We start from the raw sequence: 26,211 nt of genomic DNA, 5'->3' as shown, positions 1-26,211 counted from the left end.
GTGTGATCAGAGTGACTAGTGTTCATGAAGCAGCCGAAATGAATCTCACTTCTGCGTCATCATAATAGCGGTAAAAGAGAAAGGGGAATATAGCTTAGAGGAGACGTTTACTCTAACACCCACCCTCCTTGTTTCCCTCTTGTTTCAACCACCAAGACAAGAGTACAAGCATGTTCAAAATCACTTATGTGCCTGGTTCACTCTCACTCACTTACTGTTCTCTTTAACACTCAATCACTCACTCTCATATTTTCCCTAAAAGCAACATAATCAACCCCTTATTCACTCCGTTCCTACTTTGTTCCCTTGTTAAGGTTGCCATAGAACACAATGAACAACGATGAGGCTGCAGATAGGTCTAAGCATCTCTTAACATCATTTGGTCAGCAACACAATGCTCATCATAATACTGGATAGTGAATGGCACTTTAGCTGATGGGCAACTTTGACAACCAGTGTCTTATGAGTTTCCAAATGTCTTTCAAACATCTTACATAACAAAAGACAACAGACCCACACACAAGCACACAAACATACACTCACATACTGTACAACGGTTTGAGTTCACGGTGCGTAGTTCTGGTCGTGGAGTCGTCTGTTATGGGACTAATCCCCCGCTCCACCTCCTTCCTTTAAGGTGTCCAGGCCAGTTGTGGTGCCGTACCTGGGCCTACTGGATGAAAGGCATGCGCTCCTTGTTGTCACTGTCCCCTTCATGTTCCTCCTCCTCCTCACCAGCCTCACTAGTCTCTGTGCTGTCACTGGCCATCTACACAGAATACAGAACACATTGTAATTTATCCAAATACAGAATAGAGAACCAATACACAACATGTACGGTATAAACTGTATCTATAAGAAAACATCCAACGACAAGGAACAAAGGATTCAGTTATTAAAGTATCTGTCCAGTGTTCCAGATTTGTTATGAAATATTACCTACAATTAATTACAATATGAATTAAATAGATTACTAATACAAAATATATATAATTAAGGATGTTAAAAAGCAGATTTTCTCTGTGTCCCTGCTTGGCATTTCGGAAACAACACTGGCATACACTTGGATATTCAAATTAGTTCCCATGTGGAGGCACTGGGGCAGACTTCCTGAGCCTGGCTGCACTAAGTCAAATAGTATGGATGGATTCAGGATTTGGAAATGCACAATAAAACTACTAGGGCACTTTACTATAACATCAATAAATGAATAAATGCACACTGATTAATGCACAATTATGAGTCGTTTATGTCCTTTGCTTTATCATTATATTCCTAATATTTGTGTTGTTAGCAACATAAATAACGTTAGCCAGCTAGGTAACGTTAGTTGTGAAGCTAACTAACTAGCTACTGGCTGCTGCTATCTTTATCAGACAACAACAGCTAACGTTAACTAGGTTTCCCCTTGATCTAAAACTTTTAGATGCAAACCACAGGATTTAAAATTGAAGGAGATGGTGAGATGGTTGTTGTGTGGAGGATCTGCTTTGACTTGCTTTCTTGTTGGTTAGCCAGCTGGCTTATTTAGCATTGATAGCGAACGTTAGCATGCTAGCTAACGTTAGCATGCTAACATTAGCTAACTGCTTCTAAACAGTCAGCAGGCCAACTCTTACTAACCTAGGGTGACTACAAGTCCCAGATTGTGCGGGACAGTCCTGCAGTTTGGCCCTCTTCCCACAACCAAACAATTATGTTCTGCATTTTATTAACAAATTCAAACACCACTAATTTAGATGAAAAACAATTTGTCCCGTATTTCAGTCAGACATTCCAACCTGTCTCTTGCAGTCACTTTTCGCGTATGAAAAAAAAAATCTATATCATAAGAATGTGGTAGCCTACTGGTGATGTTAAACACTTCTCCAATCGTTGCTGAGATCTGATATTCTGCACAGCGCAAGACGAGATGTAGACTAATGTCATAGGCCTATTGTCAACCAATCATATTTCTCAAATCCTTTCGGGCTAAATTCCAGCTAAACTTGGAGAGGACAGTTAGGCCTAACTATTTTCAAAAAGCATGCTTCTGATAAAGAACTACAAAAGTAAGTAAATAACCGTATTAGACTGAAAGATAAGGTCATTTCGTCAAACTTGTGAGGCTCTCCATGCTCATTAGTTGCACAATAAACATATTTGCTGCTACTTCACTAAATCCGATTTTAAAGTCTCACTTCCTAGCTATTTGACCTTCCATGAGACCACCAAAAATGTTTCCTTGGCCAAATATTCCCAGATTTTCATAAAACAGCCACACATGTAGTCTCTCATTTCTGCATCACCAAATTTTGCAAAAGGCAAAACCATGGCTAGGTGCGCTTCAATTACTTGTTTGGTGCAGCGGACTGCAGGGGTGTAGTGCTGTCATTACTCTGCTACTTCTCACAATGGTGCTCATTTAGTAATGTTAGATCAAAGCTGAATCAATGTCTTGAAAGATCACATAATGATTAATTGTCACTGGGCACAGACGTCAATTCATTTAATTGGGGTGGCAGCGTAGCCTAGTGGTTAGAGCGTTGGACTAGTAACCGAAAGGTTGTTAGATCGAATCCCTGAGCTGACAAGGTACAGCTGTCGTTCTGCCCCTGAACAAGGCAGTTAACCCACTGTTCCTAGGCCGTCATTGAAAATAAGAATGTGTTCTTAACTGACTTGCCTAGTTAAATAAAGGTAAAATATTTTTTTAATATTTTTTTAATGACGTGGAAAGAACGTTCATTCAACCAGTGTGTGCCAGTGCGTTAGTACTCTACATAACAAAACCAAATATAATAGCATAGTATATAACATTACTGTTACACCAAAAATACCACTTAATTTCTTATGAGATTTTAGGATGGTAAGCTGAATAGTCCCCAAAAATTATCAGATGGCCAAAACTCAACTGCGCCAGAATGTGCTATGATTGAAAAAAAAATGTAATACAGGAAGGCTATGAAGTTTAACACCATCTGCTCTAATTTGCCCATGAAATAGGAATTCACGAAGATCTAAATGCATATTCCCATGAAACTACTTGAGATCAAATGATCGGCATGCAGACGCAGTTTGGACATTTCACTGGTAAAATGTAAAGAATTATCATTCATGATTGACAGTGATGATGCCATGGCCTATTTTGAAATGAGGGATGCCTAACTTGGTGTTTGAGGGTATTAAAAATATAAATGTTTCTTGAGACAATATGTGTGGGCATAGGTAGATGTTGCAATTGGAGGATGCATTTTATGCATATTCTATAATGATATTCAATAGGCTACATCTGGGGGGGATGGGGACGTGCTGCTAAATGTTTTTATTCATGAAGGCAACTGTCTCGCGAATGTCCCGCAAAATCATCCTGTTGTCCCGCATTTGGGTATTTTAATTGTGGTCTACCTATACAAACCACATAATTTGAAATAGAAGTAACAGGTGAGATAGTTGTTACATATGAGTTGTCCTTTTTGCTAACACCAGCTGTGGATTGCTCGGCTTGCTAGCTATCTTGCTTGTGTGCAGTGAGTGTGCATTACTGAGCCGTGCCTCCCATTATCTCAAGAATGATCCTTCGCCCCACTGGAGAATAAAAACAAAAAAGGCAAAAGCTGCTGGACCAATCACATATGGCCCAAGAAAATTTCAAGCATTACATATTTTTTTTTACATTTTTTTTTTTTTAAATACAATTAATAGAGTTTGAGATGGGGTTTTACTGGACAGTTACTTTAAACGTATCAACATTGAATCAACATTTTGTCAACGCTGCTCAGGCTTTTGTTTCTTATGTTTGCTGCTCCAAATGGGGACGCTGACATTCACGGGTCACTATAGAAACCAGTGCCATTGGAGGATATCATGTTCATTGTTATCAGACTTAGTTTTATCTAAGAACCTCAAACCTAACCATGTGTTGATTTGGCCAAGAGTTCTCCAGGGATAAATTGCTCACTGTGGTGAGTCATGATGCTATTTAACCTTCTTATGGCTGGGGGCAGTATTGAGTAGCTTGGATGAATAAGGTGCCCAGAGTAAACTGCCTGCTACTCAGTCCCAGAAGCTAAGATATGCATATTATTAGTAGATTTGGATAGAAAACACTCTGAAGTTTCTAAAATTGTTTGAATGATGTCTGTGAGTATAACAGAACTCATATGGCAGGCAAAAACCTGAGAAAAAATCCAACCAGGAAGTGGGAAATCTGAGGTTTGTAGGTTTGCCTATCCAATATACAGTGTCTTTGGGGTCATATTGCACTTCCTAAGGCTTCCACTAGATGTCAACAGTCTTTAGAACCTTGTTTCATGCCTCTACTGTGAAGAATGAGGGAAGGAGAGCTCTTTGAGTCAGGTGTCTGGCATGAGCTGACCACGCGCTCCCGTGAGAGCGACCTGCGTTCCATCGCATTTCTGAAGACAAAGGAATTCTCCGGTTGAAACATTATTGAAGATTTATGTTAAAAACATCCTAAAGATTGATTCTATACATCGTTTGACATGTTGCTACGAACTGTAATGGAATTTTTTGACTTTTCGTCTGACCTGCTTATCAATTTGGATTTTGGAACAATTTGGATTTTGGAACTAAACGCGCAAACAAAAAGGAGGTATTTGGACATAAATTATGGACGTTATCGAACAAAACAAACATTTATTGTAGAACTGGGATTCCTGGGAGTGCATGCTGATGAAGATCATCAATGATAAGTGAATATTTATAATACTATTTATGACTTCTGTTGACTCCACAACATGGCGGATATCTGTATGGCTTGTTTGGGCTCTGAGCGCTGTACTCAGATTATAGCATGGTGTGCTTTTTCCGTAAAGTTTTTTTGAAATCTGACACAGCGGTTGCATTAAGGAGAAGTTGATTAAGGAGAAGTTATGATAATTTCTGTAAATTGATGTGGCTCTCTACAAAATCACCGGATGTTTTGGAGGCAAAACATTACTGAACATAACGTGCCAATGTAAACTAAGATTTTTGGATATAAATATGAACTTTATCGAACAAAACATACATGTATTGTGTAACATGAAGTCCTATGAGTGTCATCTGATGAAGATCATCAAAGGTTAGTGATTAATTTTATCTCTATTTCTGCTTTTTGTGACTCCTCTCTTTGGCTGGAAAAATGGCTGTGTTTTTCTGTGACTAGGTACTGACCTAACATAATCGTTTGGTATGCTTTCGTCATAAAGCCTTTTTGAAATAGGACACTGTGGCTGGATTTACAACAAGTTTATCTTTAACATGGTGTAAAATACTTGTATGTTTGAGGAATTTTAATTATGAGATTTCTGTTGTTTGAATTTGGCGCCCAGTCCACACTATCACTGGCTGTTGTCAAGTCGATCCCGTTAACGGGATCTCAGCCATAAGAAGTTAATAATTTCCTTTTTCCTCAAAGTTTTTCAAACTTGTTGAATGCATGTGCAATTTTAGACCACTTATTGATAACTTGTTTTTGTAGAAAAAAAATGTCAGGGTTGTGTACGTACCAAAGGAGTGGGAGACTTCTCCACATCCAGGATTAGCTTTCCTATGTTGCCTCTGTCGTGGATCCTCTGCATGGCTTCTTTTACCTGGGGTTCAAACACAATAACCAATCAGACCAAACACTGACTGTCACATAAAATCAATGTCAGTAATAACAATATATACCATATAGTTTAGACATTCGATCCCCCAAAATACAGCTTGTGATTTTGTTTGGGAGCTGTATGTGACGTTCTGAATAGAGTGCATGCAGTTTTAGGCACTGCACATTAGGTGGCAGTGGTGACTCAGCAAGCCCATGAAAAACATAGCGACAGAGTGTGACGTATGTGCAAAGAGGAGTAGACGTTGCAATCGGGGTGATTAAAACTACATTTAACAGCATCTTCCATCCAAACTCTTATAATAGGAGCCAGCTAAAAATCACATTCTTAAATCACAGTCCACATTGTCTGCTGAACTGAATGCTATTATGCTGTGCAAATAGCCTGACTAACAACAGAGTGTTTAAAAAACGTATAGGTGCAGTGAAATTTGTTGTTTTACAGGGTTAGCCATAGTACAATCTTCATACACAACCCAACAAATTACAGCCAACAACCACAACTAATTGGTGTTCAGATTCCAAACTCAACCAATCATACAACCAGTGTCAGCACATGCTCTCATTTAGAATGATCAGAGTGTTATTATCTGAGTGGAACAGTTGCTACATGTGCTAAGCTGAGGGCCATATTTTAAAGTGTTACTGCCTGTTCATTCAGCTGGGTGGAAGTGAGAGGTCAAACATTCCACTTCCCAGACAGACAGTAACTTGAAGCACACACTGGTTCTCTCTCAAATAAATCAGTGCAGGTCACTGTATAATCATTCAGTCAGTCATCAGAGCCAGCACACATTTAAGACAGCCAGGATGTGCACAAAGCATGACGATCATCACACCATTTCACAGGACTGAAAAATACGTGTCATTTCTAGAATACTGTATTTTGTATATTGCGTGACGTGGTCTGGTGGCTTTTCTGAATTGATATACATGGCCGGTGAAGATTAGCGTCCCTGTCCTTCATCTAGCCAGACTCAGTCAATACCCAAACCCTCCGTCAGAGCTCATGACATTTACAGATGATTGGAACTGCTCTCCACCCGCCTAAAAAAAAAGGTGCTGCAAGTGTATTCCTCCTACTTCTAGGGAGGTCAACCCTGCCACGCCAATATTTTTCATCACACCATTTCACAGTATGACATATAGCATGATGAGATGACCTATAATGATTACCTCCTCTAAGTCAATGCCACTGGAGACCACTTTAGGGCTGCCCTTCCAAGTATTCTTACCTTACTGTCAGACTCCATTTTAAAGTTGCATCTCTGCCTCTATACTCTTTGTTCTATGTGGTGACGTTTCACCAATCCCAATGTTTCAGTGCTCAAAGCACACCACTCCCCATGCTCCCTATCATCTGTTGCTACGTACAGCAGAGAAGGGATATCTGAGACCAGTCTGCCCTGATGCATCTCAGGGATATTGCCTCTATGCTCAGTGTGATTACTGCAGAATGAATCCATTTACAGCAGTCCATGGCCAGGCGAGCACAATAAAACGCATCACTGAGAGAGCAGTTCAAAATATATCTTTCAAGGCACTGTGCATTTTCAAAGTCATATCTGTATAATGGAGCAATTGTCTTTGAATGTTTTGAAAGGAAGCAACTGAGAGTCATGAGTAGACACCCATTACATTACTGTAATATCTTTAGCATGGAAATGTATCAGAGGTAACATTTCTATAATGATTCCGAAATCCATTGAGCACAAGTTGTGTTTTCCCTGATTGTGTGTTGTTTCATTCCCCTTGGGGTTGGATAGATCTCTAGTTTCCTTTAATTCATCCCTGGTCATTTCTAATGGCAGTAGTGTTTGCTTTACCAGAAACCCACTTGAGAACACAATTAGGAAAATGAGTGTACCAAGAATCAATCCTGCAGTCAAATACAGGGAGATGCACTAGAAGGCTCTGTGATGCTGTAATTCAACATGATGCACTCTGCAATGGAAAACATGAGTCACATGGCTCTACAGTGTGACCATTTTACTTGCATATGTACCTAAATATTTTGCTGTGTGACCTGGAATTTTAATATAGGAGCACCAGTGCGCTTAGAATAAAATCACCCAGATGATAATTGTTAAAAATGAGTTTTCAACGACCATTGACTCAAACTGGAGACTGGCTGCTTTAGTAGTGGCAGCTGTGAGCCACTCCAACCTGATGGGTGGTGGGTTGTGGAATCTAATCTCCATGTTATTTCTCCTACAACCCCAACAGGATTTACCAGACTCGAGTAGCACCGATGTTTGAAGTTGGAACAATAACTATTTTCTTTTCTTTCAAGACTAAAATCTGATATAATCTAAAATGTCTTTGAGTGAGACCATGTTATCCAGTTTGAATGGCAAATATTTTTTGCCTTGGGATATCCAAGTGGGGTGCTATCCAGACAGTACTCAGTAGGTACACCATGAGAAAACCATTTCTACCAGGTAGGTGCACCAATCTCTGTCCATACATAAATGATGATGTTAGTAAATAAATTATGTTATGGGAAAAAGTGGGATCATAAATACAGCCTTGTGAGGTCATACAGTTACTGTGATTCAGTGGATCCTTCCATTTCTGACAAATATTGCCTCAGCATTTTCCTACAAGCCACTGCAAACAGAGTACTTTCAATGTGAGACAGTTGTGTTGGTTTGGACGGCTGTGACACCTTACTACCACATGGTTAATCCATCCCCCACCTCATCTCCACCCCCACCTCATCTCCACCCCCCATCTCTTAATCTTTAGGTTCCTTTGTTAAAGAAGATTTAGATTTAATGCGTCCGCATCCTTCCCATCCGAAACAGTTTGGAACAGTTTGTGCATATATTATGACAACATTTTGTGACGTTTTTGTTCGGCAAGGGTTTTTCCGCATGTTCATGCACACAAAAAATATCTTGAGGCAAGCCGAAGTCGGTAGCCGAAGTCTACACCCCTTTGTCGATGATTGGTCAACATTAGGGATTCTTGAATGACAAGAAACAGTTAATTGATGAGAGACAAATCGTTTTCATGCAACTTTTTTCACTTGAGATATACTGAACAAAACATCTTGGTTAAATGTAAAATTGCGCCATTTGGCAAAAACATAAAAAATCATTCTGACTATTTTTAGGAAGTGGCTACGGCATCTCAATATTGACAAACAGTAGTATTGACACTTTTTTTCCAAATTTTTCAAGCAAAGGTCTTTTAATGGAGTATGCAAGCACACTTGTTCGGTTCACATGCGGAAGGCTTAAAGGCATTGCGTCTTTTCATGGGCTGAGGAGGGTGGAAGGAACTCAAGCATGAAACCAGAACAACATAATCCAGACTGTGAACCAGCAGTCTGTGCCAGTGTTTGTTCCTGTGTTCAAAGCCGTTATCAGAGTTACTGCATTGGAAATGATGTATACTATAAAGTCATTCAATAACTGTGCTGGAAGGTAGAGGGGTTTCATGGAAAAGGGTAATGTGATTACTCTCTGATTTCGCTCATTAAAACTCATGGGGATCTAAATAATCACTACATGGGAATAGTTCAACCCCTCAGAGATGATGACCATGGATGGCCTATATCACTGTTCTCATTACCATGGTAAACACAGACAATGTACCTCTTTGTCTGGATCCCATTGTTTCCAAAACATTCTTTAGTTAAAAGAAATGACATACCCTAAAGCAGAAGTAGGTCAGGGACTGTTAATGTGATGTTAATTAACAATGATGGAGAATTGTGGCTGGTTGGAGAGTCGGTAGGGGGTAAATTGTGAAGCAGGCACATATCTGAGAACCAGCAAGGAGGCTCCGCCATGCTTTATCCATGGTGAACCCCTACTGTACTCCCTGTCTAGATCCCGATTACACCCTAATTGGCCAAGACACTCCAAGTTAGACAGGCAATGCTGCATGGGTATCCAGGCAACCTCTCCTTCAGTCCATCCTGAAGACACACCCTCCACCCTCTCCAGCCAGGCGAGAACCGTTTTCCAGGCTCAGCATTTACACTAACCAACGCCCCCTGAATTCTCATCCCACGCACACAAGCAATGGGAGTCTTTGCCCCTGGCTCGCTACCCCACTTCCCGTTAATGAGACTCTTCATGGGCTGTGGTTCCAGAGAATACCCTGCATTTCATGCCAAACCTCACTGACAACAGCAGAGCACAGGGTTCCCAGGAAAAATACAAAACATCTCATAAACACACCTCTCTCTCGCTCTCTCTCTCTCTCATACAAAGCTGAAACTCACATGCTGCACGATATCCTCCCAAGACAACATCACGGAGAGCTCCACAGACAGCTACAGTATCTGTCCTCCTACAACTGCTGACAATTGCACAACCTCATTTCACCAACAAACCACAAAAATAACTTCCGAATGGACTTCAAAGAACTCACTTGGAAAATTTACGGAAAAGCTTCTGCTTACACAACCAGGTATGGCTGCATCCCGGTGGTATCCCTGCGATGTTAAACAGTCATATCTTGGAATTCCTTTCTGAGACCATGCCAGAAGTAGTATTGTGATGTGTCGTACCGGTGAGTGCCAAGCCTATGAGGATCAGAAGGCCCTTTCCGAAAAAGCATTGTCAGGCTTGATAAATTACTTAACATTCTTTATCAGGCAGCCGTAATCTGAATGTTTAGCAGAGAGCGGTCTTCCCAGATGAATGTGGGCAGCTGTTTAATGAACAGATCCTCCTCCCACAACAGGAAAAGGCCACGGCATCCCAAACCAGCCTCACACAGGAGATCGATCTCTAGGCACACAGCTACTGTCACAACTTCTAGTAGCATCCAACCTTGACAAGACCCTAAATGACAGGAAAGGCAGAAATTCTGAAGAAGACGATTACATTGTCAGTCATATTATAGCTGGTTCAGGCTGAGGTGTGTAATGGGAATTTGAATGCTTGTGCTTATAACTAATTTCTGTGTTCTATTCATGTGCTGTTCTATAAACCAATGTCTGTGTTCATGCAAGTGGCTGACTGTACAAATCCTCCTCTTATCAGTAACTGCAATTTGGCAGTACGCCCAGACGTTGTTTTGAGAACGAATAAACAATATCTCAGTTAAGGTCTCAGCTTAGAGAGAAGCCTTGTGAGGTGTTGGTCTGTCACATGTTATGAAACAGTATTGGTCGGTCACATGAATGAAACAAAACGATAATGATTAATTAATTATGCTAAATCATGCAAATATAACTTGTCTGTGTATAGCTTTATATAAGACAACGGCTGGGACTGCCCAGGAAGAGCTTCTGACAGACATGTGTTCTATGGTGCATTGAGTTGGTTGGAACCTCTCCAGCGCGCTGACAATAAACAATGATTAATTTAAGATTGACTTTGAGTGTCCCTGTGTAAGAATTTTCCCACGACAGATGTTTGTAGCATAGAAAATTGCTTGAGAGCAAGAGAGGTAACCAAAGCCATAGCATCAATAGACCTGTGTTACAAAAGCTTTATAACGGAAAATATTTTTTCATCACGCAAAAAATACCTCCCTTTGTGCCACCAAATAACAGAATCTTGTCACCATGTGAGCTAGAGTGAATCTAAAATCTGAAAAGAAAATGCTGACATGGAGAAGATTAAACTGGATGTGGGTTCCCAAGACCTTAAATGTTTTTATGGTGGCCAGTGTGGCCAAGTTCTTTTCAGATCATTGTCCCACAACAACAAAAGTAGGTTTTCATTGAATTTGGCAAGACTGCTGTTCTATGGTGTGCTAGTAAGTGGACAAAGCATATGTTCCTTTTAAAATACAGTGCCTTCAGAAAGTATTCATACCCCTTGACTTACTCCACATGTTCTTGTTATAGCCAGAATTCAAAAAGGATTAAATAGCATTTTCACACACCCATCTACACACAATACCCCATAATGACAAAGTGAAAACATGGTTTTAGAAATATACACTACCATTCAAAAGTTTGAGGTCACTTAGAAACGTCCTTGATTTTAATCAGAACAACAGTTTTCAGCTGTGCTAACATAATTGCAAAAGGGTTTTCTAATTATCAATTAGCCTTTTAAAATGATAAACTTGGATTAGCTAACACAACGTGCCATTGGAACACAGGAGTGATGGTTGCTGATAATGGGCCTCTGTACACCTATGTAGATATTCCATAAAAAAATCTACCATTTCCAGCAACAAAAGTAATTTACAACATTAACAATGTCTACACTGTATTTCTGATCAAAAAAATAGCTTTTCTTTCAAAAACAAGGACATTTCTAAGTGACCCCAAACTTTTGAACGGTGTATATATTTTTTTAAATATCTAATTTACATAAGTATTCACACCACTGAGTCAATACATGTTAGAATCACCTTTGGCAGCGTTTACAGCTGTGAGTCTTTCTGGGTAAATCTCTAAGAACTTTGCACAACTGAATTGTACAATATTTGACTATTATTCTTTTCAGAATTCTTCAAGCTCTGTCAAATTGGTTGTTAATCATTTCTAGACAAGTAACTCAACCACTCAGGAACATTCACTGTCTTCTTAGTAAGCAACTCCAGTGTATATTTGGCCTTGTGTTTTAGGTTATTGTCCTGTCTGGTGGAAAGCAGACTGAAGCAGGTTTTCCTCTAGGATTGTGCCTGTGCTTAGCTCCATTGAGTTTATTTTGTATCCTGAAAAACTCCCCAATCCTTAATGATTACAAGTATACCCATAACATGATGCAGCCACCACTACTAAACATTTAGAAAAACATAATTACACTTTGATATTATTAGTTATTGTGTGTAGATCAGTGACACAAATTCTCAATTTAATCCATTTTAAACTCAGGATGTAACAATTTCTTTTTTTTAAGTCAAGGGGTGTAAATACTTCCTGTAAGTGCATATGAAAAAGATAGTACAGTACTGAGGGGGTAAGCTAAGCTTGTCTTTTTGAAAATGTACTAATAGTCTTCAAATTGTCAGCAGAAATAAAGAGATCCCATCTAAAAATGTCTACCAGATCTGTGGATTGGAAATACCCAAAGGACTGCTAATAGCCACAAAAAATAGAAGTGCATTACAAACCATAAGTGACATCATTTCAGACTTCTTAATGGAGCAAAAGAGAAACTGTCATTATTCTGGAAATTCTGATGTGCTATTATTATAGTTAGAAAATTCACAAGCTCCCGTCGATCACCTGAAGGAAACACGGTGTGCTGTGATGGACCCATTTTGAGATATCTTGACTTGACACATTTAACAATTCAGAGGAAAATAGTCCACTCAGTCAAGTGATACAGAAATTCATATTTCCAATGCTGTGCATATAAGGAACAAAGTTACATTATTAAAAATAGATTTAATCAAAGTGAATATGGTTTAGGAATCACAGTGTTATTATCTAGTTATCTACAGCCGTTTACATGTTGTTCAATTTATCTCTGCAAATCAGTTGGACTGCACACTGATGAATAACATTAATGTCTATCATTTCACATGTTTATGAACAATTCACCAATACGAGTCAGCCATCCATTTTCCTCCGTGTATTACAGATGAACAGATAACAACCTTATCTGGGGGCTTCCGTTCCTTCTACCATTTGGGCACATTCAGCTTACTGCCTACTACGAGAGGAGAGGACTGTGTTCATCATGCTGTCTTACACAGGCCAGGTTTGCCAGGTGCGAGGTCATTAAATCAACAAGCGTAGCTAAGGCCCAGATTTAAGAGCCTTAATTTACATGATAGTGTTAATAGAAAGGTGCAGGAGCCAGAGCAAACATGGGGTGAATGACAACAGCCATTTGAATCACTGGAACAAACAGGAATGATCAGACCATGTGGTGGAATCAGTAGCTAACAATGATAACAACCCATAATACATGCCAGTCTTAGCACGGTTCATTTCAGTGTGTCAGAGAGCCCACATGCTGCTGATAGATTTCACTGTCCTACAGGTCACTAGTCAGTGAAAATGGCTCTAAGGTGTCATAACAGGGTGTGGCAGCCTGGTCACTCTCTTCCCACCCCCACGTTCGGAGAGATCCCTGGCTACACTCCGGCCTATTTATCAATGCAGGGCCTTGGTTCCCATGGCAACAGTGCCAAGCTTGGCTCAGCCGGGGAGGTAACGCCAGATCTGGTGTGGCCAAACCGAGAGCTGTGCCGTGATATACAACCACGTAATACTAATGCTGTAGCTCAGTTAGCGACACGAGACAGCTGAGCAGGAGTCCACTGGGCAACAAGTAGCGACAGAAAAGGTGCTGTGTTGAGAATACTTCTCGGCTGTAGGATAGGATACAGATAAGACACAGACGACAGCATTAAAGCATTGAAAGTGTGGTTCAGGCTTGTGTCACACAAGATTTAGGTGACAACTCAGCAGACTTTAACCATGACAGTCTCATTAATGAGAAATCAAAACATATTTCCAGGACAAGGTGGACTAGTGAATCTACTGAGGCTTGCGTTATCTGTAGCCTGGCTACGGTGGTAGTACATCCTGAGTAATGCCAGTGTCAGTAATGGCCTTCTGCCTGATAGGCTGGTGAGGGGAAAACACTGCTGGTGCTGAGTTTTAACAAGTGCTGTCTGAGAGGACCATAAATCAGATTGTCCAGAGCTGCCTGGCTGCCTTGCCTGCCTCCTGCCAATGCCAGATCTGAGGTGTCAGGGAGCAGAGTGGAACAGCCAGGCTGGTTGGGAGGGAGAGCTCTGCAACAACAGTAAACAACGGTCCGAAAACAACCGATATGCATTCCGGTGTCAGCTCACTGACAATTCCTAGGCAACAGACAAATGGATGTGGCCCAAGGTAAAAATGGGTTCTTCCCTGAGTGAGCAGCACAGCATAAAGCATACTAGAGTTGTGTTTCTGGAGGGGTGTTCATTTCCTGGAGTGCTGTGAAAGACTGACTGGTTTGGAGGAGCAGGATACAGCTGGTTGATGTGCATCTCTAGGGGGGAGCTTTGTGCATTCTCCGGCTGCATTCCTCTAATAGCCCCCTGAACTTCACTATGGACCTCTCCAGGACTTCACTTGACTCACGGGCACAGGAGAGAATTGCCTCTGTGATGCTCAGGGCATTCAGAAATAGTTTGTAGTAATTGAAGTCTGTATCTTCAAAGCCGCTCTTCAAAGCAGAGGAAGAAAAAAAAAGACAGAAACACATCATTGCCTTTCTCCAAGACAATAGCCTTATATGTAAACTTGCTTTTCACTGTGCAAACCCGTTTGATATATTGCTTTGCAAAACAAATCCGAGTCTAGAGACATTAAGAGGCTGTGGAGAACAAAATGATATCCCCTGGTCAGGATGTCACGGGGAGATGTTGCATGAGTTCCCTCATGACTACTGTGGAACAGAAGGTAGAGGACCATACCAAACAATCACAGCGAGGCCCCTGGCCACACTGGTGCTGAATGATGAATGTTGCTGTCATAGAAAGTATCCAGATAATCATCTTCAGCTCAGGGGGTTAAATGGCATCCAGAAAGCATGGCCACAACACAGGTAATAAGATTCACATTGCTTGGAGAAGACATGGCCAACTCATCTATTTCGCCCTCTGGGTCTGGTATTGTTTCCAAGCAGAACAGTAGGATCATAAACAACGATGACTATTAGGGCTGAGCTTTAGTGTCAGCGATGCTGTAAAATGTTACAGCACTGAAGCCTCCTTCAAACCTCTCCCTTTCAAAACACTATCCCTTGCTTTCTCATTAACCTTCACTAACTTCTCTCTCTCTCTCTGCCCTTACACTCTCTCGCCCTCTTCTGCGGTACCAGCTGCAGTCTCCTCATGATTAGCAGAGTAGTTTTTCTCCGGGCAGTGAGGAGTCTGCAGATGTATCAGTCAGGTGATACAGACCACGTAGCTAGTATGTTATTACATCTTATGATGAGTATGGAGCAGCAGGTACTAATCTCCCTGACTTTCTAAATAACACTTTTCCATGCTGTGACGGCATAAGGCAGAACACACTTCACATCCAAAACATGACTCTGTGTGGTGGAGGCTTCCAGATAGAGAACATGTGTTCTGAAGAGCCCTCTTGGGGGAGAAGTGAACAGCAGAGATTAATATGAGCCATGTCTGGGGAACGGTGGTTCTGCACTCAGGTGACAGAGCTCAATTCATCACACATCACATTATGTCTCCTGATGGAAAGGGACCATATGGATACAGAAGGTCAGTCATGTCTCGCTGACAAACTCAGGCCTGCACTATTGTTGCACATGAGGAGTAATATCATTGTCAATAGTATTACAAGTACATGCAGTCCCCAGAGTAAAATGATTGTAGGTTAAGTCAACACTCTGAAAGCCTGTAAGTCAATAATGTTTCTAATGGACAGAACTAAGATAGGGAAGCCTTTTAGAAAAGTCAATTTATCAACTCAAAGTAGCTGACATGCTAGGATAGCATTTATTCCACTGACTGTCATTATTTGTTTATTTGAGGTTTATTCGGATGACTGATTTCGAAGACAGTGACCTCACGGCAAATATTTTGATAATTAATTCCAAATAAAAAATCTTGATTGGGAAAAAAATGATAACTTATTACAGTATGTCATCTCAGTGTGATACATCTGTAATTAGGGATTTGAATTCCTCAATCACTTTCTTTCCTATTCTGATATGAGCATTTAAAGGTGCCACCCACCCTGGCATGACTTTGCAGAATGCTGTGGATGGATCAACTTCTGAAACCATGACAACCATGCAGAATAGTGGGGAGTCAGTCTGTCACTTTCCCACCACAATGCCTGATAGGATCAAAAGGAAAAACAATAAACCAAGCAAACATGGATCTATACTGAACAAAAGTATTGGTCAAAAGTTTCATGAGCTGAAATTAAAGATCCCAGAAATGTTCCATATGCACAAAAAGCTTATTTCTCTGAAATGTTGTGGACAAATTTGTTTACATCCATGTTATTGAGCATTTTCCCCTTGCCAAGATAATCCATCCACCTGACATGTGTGGCATATAAAGAAGCTGATTAAACAGCATGATCATTACAGAGGTGCACCTTGTGCTGGGGAAAATAAAAGACCACACTAAAATGTGCAGTTTTGTCACAACACAATGCCACAGATGTGTACAATTGGCATGCTGACTGCAGGAATGTCCACCAGAGCTGTTGCCAGAGAATTTAATGTTGCTCTACCATAAGCCACAACGTCGTTTAAGAGTATTTGGCAGTACGCCCAACTGGCCTCACAACTGCAGACCACGTGTAACCACGCCAAACAAGGACATTCAAGGGTGCGTACTCAGCCCCCTCCTGTACTCCCTGTTCACCCATGACTGCGTGGTCATGCACGACTCCAACTCAATCATCAAGTTTGCAGATGACTCAACAGTAGTGGGCTTGATTACCAACAACGATGAGACAGCCTAAAGGGAGGAGGTGAGGGCACTCGGAGTGTGGTGTCAGGAAAACAACCTCTCACTCAATGTCAACAAAACAAAGGAGATGATCTTGGACTTCAGGAAGCAGCAGAGGGAGCACCCCCTTATCCACATCGAAGGGACAGCAGTGGAGAAGGTGGAAAGTTTTAAGTTCCTCGGCGTACACATCACAGACAAACTGAAATGGTCCACTCACACAGACAGTGTGGTGAAGAAGACGCAACAACGCCTCTTCAATCTCAGGAGGCTGAAGAAATTTGGCTTGTCACCCAAAACCCTGACAAACTTTTACAGATGCACAATCGAGAGCATCCTGTCAGGCTGTATCACAGCCTGGTATGGCAACTGCACCGCCCTCAACCACAAGGCTCTCCAGAGGGTGGTGTGGGCCTGCACAACGCATCACCGGGGTCACCTACAGCACCCGATGTCACAGGAAGGCCAAAAAGATCATCAAGGACATCAACCATCCGAGCCACTGCCTGTTCACACCGCTACCATCCAGAAGGCGAGGTCAGTACAGGTGCATCAAAGCTGGGAGCGAGAGAATGAAAAACAGCTTCTATCTCAAGGCCATCAGACTACTAAACAGCAATCACTAACTCAGAGAGGCTGCTACCTACATTGAGACCCAATCACTGGCCACTTTAATAAATGGATCACTAGTCACTTTATACAACGCACTCTAAATAATACCACTTTAATAATGTTTACATATCTTACATTACTCATTTCACATGTATATACTGTATTTTATACCATCTATTGCACCTTGCCTATGCCGCTCGGCCTTCGCTCATTCATATACTTACATGTACATATTCTCATTCACCCCTTTAGATTTGTGTGTATTAGGTAGTTGTTGGGGAATTGTTAGATTACTTGTTAGATATTACTGCACTGTCGGAACTAGAACCAAAAGCATTTTGTTACACTCACATTAATATCTGCTAACCATGTGTATGTGACAAATACAATTTGATTTGAATTTGATTTCACATCCGGCTTCTTCACCTGCGGAATTGTCTGAAACCAGCCACCTGAACAACTGATGAAACTGAGGAGTATTTCCATCTGTAATAAAGCTCTTTCGTGGGGAAAAACATTCTGATTGGCTGGACCTGGCTTCCCAGTGGGTGGGCCTATGCCCTCCCAGGCCCACCCATGGCTGTGCCCATGCCCAGTCATGTGAAATCTCTAGATTTGGGCCTAATGTATTTATTTCAATTGCCTGATTTCCTTCTATGAACTGTAACTCAGTAAAATGGTTGAAATTGTTGCATGTTGCGTTTATAATTTTGTTCAGTATAAAATTAATCCTTTATTTATTGCTTGCTGTCTTCAAGCAAATCACAGGTGTCTGTTCAACTAAGGCTGTGTTCTGAACACAAGGGAGCCCATTTATTAAATGTCCTCTTGTGGAGGACAACTCTTAGAAAAAAAGGTGCTATTTAGAACCAATAAGGGTTCTTCGGCTATCTCCATAGGATAACCCTTTGAAGAACACTTTATTGTTCCAGGTAAAACCCTTTTGGTTCCAGGTAGAACCCTTTCCAAGGAGGGTTCAACATGGAACCCAAAAGAGTTCTACCTGGAAACAAAACGGTTCTCCTATGGGTACAGCTGAAGAACCCTTTTGGAACCTTTTTTTCTAAGAGTGTACTGTACAGAATCATGTACCAAACCAGCCTTTGGGGGTAAGACAAAGAAAAATGTGATTCACATTATTTTTTTAATATATAAATATATATTTTTTTCCTTCACATTTAAAACAGTCCATTTATATTTTCCAAAGGGTCTATACATTTGGGGGAGGTTTTTTTCTCGCCTGAGTAGCCTCGTTTCACTGCCAAAAATAAAATTCAACCATCTAGTGTTCAGCAAAATAACAACACAATGTCAAATACAGGTAGCCTAATCAAATAATTAACATCCAATCACATTAACCGCTTTTCTCTCGTGGGAATTCCACTAACGGTCCGTATGTAGCCAAAAGTAGCTGCTGCTCATTCCGCTTGCTCAAAAATGTATAAATGGTAAAAAAAAAAGTAAGGCCCGTATCCATACTCTACTAGTAGTACTGCTACTACCAGCAGTACTACACCTGCACCTGTCAACGACACAAGTTGTTCTGCTTCCACAAGCACATCCAATGCTATTATCAGTAATTCTACATTTGTTATTAGCCCAGCTGACATGGACACTGACAGTTGTGAATCTGACGCAGCCGAAGAGCTACTGCCTCCTTACCCGGGAAAGAACCGACCAACAGACAGGGACGTTGGACTTTAATTCTACCTGCTGCCGCGGATATGGCTGGGACAATGCTGGTGGAAAAGGCCAAAAAAAACTATACAGACAATGCCTTTATCAAACAACACTGTTTCATGATGCATCAGTGACATAACAGGAGATGTTTTGAAACAATTACTGCTTTGCATACAAGCCAGTGAATTCTATGCGTTACAGCTGCATGAGTCAACAGATGTGTCAGGCCTGGCACAGCTCCTGGTATATGTCCGTTACATTTATGGGGGGTCAATTAAGGAAGACATCCTCTTCTGCAAACCACTGGAAACCAGGCCAACAGGAGAGGATATTTTTAAAGTACTGGACAGCTTGGTGACATCAAATGGACTTTGGTGGTCAAGATGTGTTGGTATCTGTACTGATGGCACAAAAGCCATGACAGGGAGACATAGTGGAGTGGTAACGCGCGTGCAAGCAGTTGCTCCCGACGCCACTTGGGTACACTGCATCATCCACAGAGAGGCTCTTGCTACCAAAGGAATGCCTGACAGCTTGAAAGACGTTTTGGACACTACAGTGAAAATGCTTTTTTAAAGCAAGGCCCCTGAACTCTCGTGTATTTTCTGCACTATGCAATGATATGGGCAGCAACCATGTAACACTTTTACAACATACAAGTGTGCTGGTTATCAAGGGGCAAAGTATTGACACTTTTTTAAATTGAGAGACGAGCTTAAAGTTTTCTTTACTGACCATATTTTTCACTTGTCTGACCACTTGCATGATGACAAGTTTCTCACATGACTGGCCTATCTGGGTGATGTTTTTTCTCGCCTGAATGATCTGAATCTAGGATTACAGGGACTCTCTGCAGCTACATTCAATGTGAGGGACAAAATTTAGGCTATGATTAACAAGTTGGAGCTCTTCTCTGTCTGCATTAACAAGGACAACACACAGGTCTTTCCATCATTGTATGATTGTTTGTGTGCAAATTAACTCAAGCTTACGGACAATGTCAAATGTGATATAGGGAAGCACTGAAGTGAGTTGGGTGCGCAATTATGCCGGTACATTCCCGAAACGGATGACACAAACAACTGGATTCGTTATCCCTTTCATGCCCTGCCTCCAGTCCACTTACTGATATCTGAACAAGAGAGCCTCATCGAAAACTGTGAAAATTGAATTTAGTCAGAAGTCATTGCCAGATTTCTGGATTGGGCTGCGCTCAGAGTATCCTGCCTTGGCAAATCGCGATGTTAAGACACTGATGCCCTTTGCAACCACGTACCTATGTGAGAGTGGATTCTCAGCCCTCCCTGGCATGAAAACTAAATAAAAGCCCAGACTGTGTGTAGAAAATGATTTAAGACTGAGACTCTCTCCAATACAATACAACCCAACATTGCAGAGTTATGTGCATCCTTTCAAGCACACCCTTCTCATTAACATGTGGTGAGTTATTCACAATTTTCAATTAACAAATAAGGTTTTATATGTAAGATGGTGAGATAAAGAGCAAAATTATTGATTATTATTATTTGTGCCCTGGTCCTATAAGAGCTCTTTGTCACTTCCCATGAGCCGGGTTGTGACAAAAACTCACACTCATTCTTATGTTTAATAAATGTATTGTATAGTGTGTGTGTGGCAGGCTTACAATGATGACAAAAAACAACATTTGAGAGTGTGCTGACCCTGGTGCTAGAGGGGGTACACAGCTGGAGGTTGAATGTTTGAAGGGGTATGGGACTATAAAAAGTTTGGGAACCACTGGTCTAGTGCACACAACCAAAACTTTACTTCCGCTTTTAACCCAACCCCTCGGAATCAGAGGTCGGCTCTGTGATTTGAACTGACCACCTAACCAACACAATGTAATTCAATCAAATTACATGACACACTGTATCTCCTTGACTGTTTCTACTCAAATAATAACATGTCAGCCTTACCAGAGAAACTATTCACATTTCCTGGAATGGATAAATGAAATGTACAGTAGTGTCTCAGACATTCGATAGGAAGGACAGAAATAATTCAATTTGTCTATACATTTTTTCACTTGAAACAGATTTTGGTCAATATGTGTATGTATGTATACTGTATAGGTGTATAAATAAAAATAACTGAGTGGAGGTAAACACCAGTAATATGAATGGAGAGGAAAGCTCCGGAAGGTCTTTCACTGTTCTATAAGCAGGGGATCTTGTGAATAATTAAACCACCAATCATCTACCTCATAGCAGCAGGACTGTAGTCTCAATAAATGACTCTATGACCCTCTGTGCTGAGCTGCCTGCTAACCACTAGCAGTTCCACTATCAAGTCCACAGAAATAGCAGAATGTGTGAAACACCCAAATGTCACATTTGTGTTTCTTTACAAACAGAGTTGGTGACGGTGTAGAAACAGAAAGAGGAAAACAGACACCCAGAGAGATGCACTGGCAGAGATGGAGAGGAGAGATTGATGTATGGAATTCATGTGGGCGTGAATGTGAACGTCGCATAACTGCATCCATCAAAACAAGCAACCGGTCTCAACGGCCCACCTGCCATCTGCGGGCCGAACCAACGTCCACTAACAGCGGAAAAGTGACAAACAACAGATGACACTCCATCCAGGATGTTTCCATACCACCTTCTCTAAAACTTTCCTACTACCCATCTGTGTTTCCTTAGTGACCGTGTGGATCATTCCCAGATTGGCTGTATAGTAGACCTACCAGTTAAAGACATCATGCCAGATGTGTTCAGGGAAATATCCCTGCCCACCAGCTGTCCACTTACCTCCTCCAGTGCCCACAGGGAGTCCACCACAGGTTTGATCTTCTTCTGGTTGTAGAGGGAGAAGAGTTTCTCCACCACCGTTTTCACCTGCCCACACCTGCCCTGCTTGAACAGGAGGTTGAGCAGCGAGAATCCAGCAATGACCTTGTTCTCCTCATAGAGTTTAATAGGGTTCACCTTCTCAACCTGCCACCACTGGGGAGTCAAACCAGAGACACACACATCACTTACCCCAATAACTAATTTGTGTTTCATTGTAAGTAATGAATGTTCGATAAATATTAAACAGACTGTTCCATTCTGTAAACTCAGTGACAGACTTTTCTGACTCACAGATTTTGCAAGGCTGAAGAAACTCTTTGTTTCCCCGGTCACCATGTTTGATGAGCCTGAAAACACAAAAACAAAGACACAAGCTTATAGAGAGAGACAGGGTGGCTGTGTTAACTGTTGGGCTGAAGTGATAGGTGAACCGTAAAGAGCCGTGAGGTGAAGAGGGGTTATTGTGGGGGAGGAGTGGTTGCCTCCTTTAGATCTGGCACAGCTAATGAACTCTGTTCACCGTTATATTATTCATTGATTCATGCCGCACTAGTGTTACAACTCCACGACTGTCATTCTGACAGAAACACTAATTCTACATTATCTGAAACCCAAGAAGACTCTTGTAATTAAACAATTCAGATGTGGATAAAAGCCAGGGTCAGTAAAATAAATTCAGGTATCATTTTTTTATCCATTTGAATTAACCTACATTTCACACTGAATCACAACGCACGCTTGGTTTTCAATGAGGTTCAAGCGGTCGCTTAAATTCTGTCCAGATTGACTATTGAGTAGATGGAGGGATATTACCTATAAATAATAGGACCATCTGCATTCTAAGTGTCCTTAGACAAGGTGAAAGAGCTTACAAGAAACGTAAAAAATATTTGTGGTCTAAGCTATGTCATAGGAAACAGTGCCTTCAGAAAGTATTCACACCTGTTGACTTTTTCCACATTTTGTTGTGTTTTAGCCTGAATTTAAAATAGATTAAATTGCAATTTTTCGTACCCCATAACGTCAAAGCCATTTTTGTATTTTTTTTTTATGAAAAGCTGAAATGTCTTGAGTCAACAAGTATTCAACCCCTTTGTTATGGCAAGCCTAAATAAGTTCAGGAGTAAAAATGTGCTTAACAAGTCACACACACTATATATACAAAAGTATATGGACACCCCTTCAAATTAGTGGATTCGGCTATTTCAGCCACACAGGTGTATATAATCGAGCACACAGCCATGCAATCTCCATAGACAAAACGACACATTTCTGCCCTGCTAGAGCTGCCCCGGTCAACTGTAAGTGCTGTTCTTGTGAAGTGGAAACGTCTAGGAGGAACAACGGCTCAGCCGCGAAGTGGTAGGCCACACAAGCTCACAGAACGGGACTGCTGAGTGCTGAAGTGCGTAGCGCGTAAAAATCGTCTGTCCTCGGTTGCAATACTCACTAGCGAGTTCCAAACTGCCTCTGGAAGCAACGTCGGCACAAGAACTGTTTGTCGGGAGCTTCATGAAATGGGTTTCCACCATGCGCAATGCCAAGCGTCGGCTGGAGTGATGTAAAGCTCACCGCCATTGAACTCTGGAGCAGTGGAAATGCGTTCTCTGGAGTGATGAAGCGCACTTTACCATCTTGCCGTCTGACGGGCAAATCTGGGTTTGGCGGATGCCAGGAGAATGCTACCTGCTCGAATGCATAGTCCCAACTGTAAAGTTTGGTGGAGGAGGAATAATGGTCTGGGGCTATTTTTCATGGTTCAGGCTAGGCTCCTTAGATACAGTTAAGGGAAATCTTAACGCTACAGCATACAATGACATTCTAGATGATTCTATGCTTCCAACTTTGTGGCAACAGTTTGGGGAAGGCCCTTTCCTGTTTCAGCATGACAATGCCCCTGTGCACAAAGCGAAGTCCATACAGACTGCGAGCCAGGCCTAATCGCCCAATATCCATGCCCGACCTCACTAATGCTCTTTTGACTGAACGGAAGCAAGTCCCCACAGCAATATTCCAACATCTAGTGGAAAGCCTTCCCAGAAGAGTGGAGACTGTTATAGCAGCAAAGGGGGATCAACTCCATATTCATGCTCATGATTTTGGAATGAGATGTCCAACTAGAAGGTGTCCACATACTTTTGGTCAAGTAATGTAAGTAGTTGCATGGACTCTGGGTGAATTAATAGTTTTTAACATGAATTTTGAATGACTACCTCATCTCTGTAACCCATACATACAATTATATGTAAGGTCCCTCAGTCGAGCGGTGCATTTCAAATACAGATTCAATTACAAAGACCAGGGTGGGTTTCCAATGCCTTGCAAAGGGCACCTATTTGTAGATGGGTAAAAAATAAAATAAAAAGCAGACATTGAATATCCCTTTGAGCATGGTGGAGTTATTAATTACACTTTGGATGGTGTATCAATACACCCAGTCACTACAAAGATACAGGTGTCCTTTCTAACTCAGTTGCCGGAGAGGAAGGAAACCGCTCAGGGATTTCCCCATGCCAATAGTGACTTTAAAACAGTTACAGAGTTTAATGGCTGTGATAGGAAAAAACTGAGGATTGTTCAACAACATTGTAGTTACTCTACAATACTAACCTAATTGACAGTGAAAAGAAGGAATCTTGTACAGAACAAAACTATTCAAAAATATGCATCCAGTTTGCAACAAGACACTAAAGTAATAATGCAAAACATGTGGTAAAGCAATTAACTTTTTGTCCTGAATACAAAGTATTATGTTTGGGGCAAATCCAATACAACACATTACCGAGTACTACTCTCCATATTTTCAAGCATAGTGGTGGCTGCATCAAGTTATGGGTATGCTTGTAATCATTAAGGACTGGGGAGTTTTTCAGAATACAAAAGAAAGAGAATGGAGCTAAGCACAGGCAAATCCAACAGGAAAACCTTGTTCCACCAGACACTGGGAGATGAATTCACCTTTCAGCAGGACAACAATCTAAAACACAAGGCCAAATCTACACTGAAGTTGCTCACCAAGAAGACAGTGTATGTTTCTGAGTGGCAAGTTACCGTTTTGACTTAAATCTGCTTGAAAATCTATGTAATCTTGTAAAATCTTGTAATGATCAACAACAATTTTTTTTAAGAATAATGGCCAAATATTGTACAATCCAGGTTTGCAGAAAGACTCACAGTTGTAATTGCTGCCAAATGTTTTACATTTTTTTTATTTAACTTTTATTTAACTAGGCAAGTCAGTTAAGAACAAATTCTTAATAACAATGACAGCCTACTAGGGAACAGTGGGTTAACTGCCTTGTTCAGGGGCAGAACGACAGATTTTTACCTTGTCAGCTCGGGGATTCGATCTAGCAACCTTTCGGTTACTGGCCCAACATTATAACCACTAGGCTACCTGCCGCTACATGTATTGACTCAGGAGTGTGAATACTTAAGTAAATTAGATTTGCTAACATTTCTAAAAACATGTTTTCACTTTGTCATTGCGGGGTATTGTGTGTAGATGAGTGAGAATTATTATTTTTTTAATCCATTTTGAATTCAGGCTGTAAAACAACAAGATATGGAATAAGTCAAGGGGTGTGAATACTTCTTGAAGGCAGTGTATATGTACAGTATAGCACAAGTACAATGGTGCCTAACCTATATACAATACCTGTCAGTAAGTTTGAAATGTTCTAAATTAAAAATGTCACTCAAGAAACTTCATCATTCACAGGCTAACAGCACATCATATCTCAAGAGTCTAATGTGCGATACTGGTGGCACAATGTAGCAAATTTATGAGTAGCATCCTGATAGGACACCAACCGTAGAGGATGTAGGTTCCCAGAGGCCTCAGCAGACCGAGGCCTTTACCAGTGTTCTCCCCAGACAGACAGTCCAGGACGATGTCCACTCCCTCTGGATAGATCCTACCAAATACAGGAAATTCAATTAACGAGAATCAACATGTTCCTCATTTACAGACAACTACAGGCTTCATCAGACGCCTATCAATCTATTAGTCATTCAATGTTTAGTTCAGATTTCAATAGTTACATTTATATATTTTTAGCAAATAATAAACAATCCACTTTATTGACAATTCGATCAGCCTTTTGTTCCATCAAATTCCACTCTTGATTTCAAGTGATACAGTATTAAAAG

The 26,211-nt window shown here is 41.1% G+C and overlaps 1 protein-coding gene across 1 annotated transcript in view; it reads right to left on the bottom strand.

The window, feature by feature from the left end:
* Positions 1 to 670: 670 nt before the first annotated feature.
* Positions 671 to 26,211, bottom strand: part of LOC120025362 (synaptic vesicle membrane protein VAT-1 homolog-like) — a 29,731-nt gene continuing 4,190 nt past the window's right edge. The window contains exons 5-9 of the mRNA XM_038969904.1: positions 25,873 to 25,976; positions 22,351 to 22,406; positions 22,018 to 22,212; positions 5,493 to 5,576; positions 671 to 769 (exon numbers count right to left, since the gene is read on the bottom strand). Coding sequence (XP_038825832.1) covers positions 671 to 769; positions 5,493 to 5,576; positions 22,018 to 22,212; positions 22,351 to 22,406; positions 25,873 to 25,976 — 538 coding nt within the window. The remainder of the gene's footprint in view (positions 770 to 5,492; positions 5,577 to 22,017; positions 22,213 to 22,350; positions 22,407 to 25,872; positions 25,977 to 26,211) is intronic.

This window comes from Salvelinus namaycush, chromosome 30 (genome assembly GCF_016432855.1).
Source record: "Salvelinus namaycush isolate Seneca chromosome 30, SaNama_1.0, whole genome shotgun sequence".
In the NCBI taxonomy this organism is placed as follows: Eukaryota; Metazoa; Chordata; class Actinopteri; order Salmoniformes; family Salmonidae; genus Salvelinus; species Salvelinus namaycush.
The sequence above is the reverse complement of the archived record's forward strand: the minus strand, read 5'-3'. Positions and strand labels throughout refer to the sequence as shown.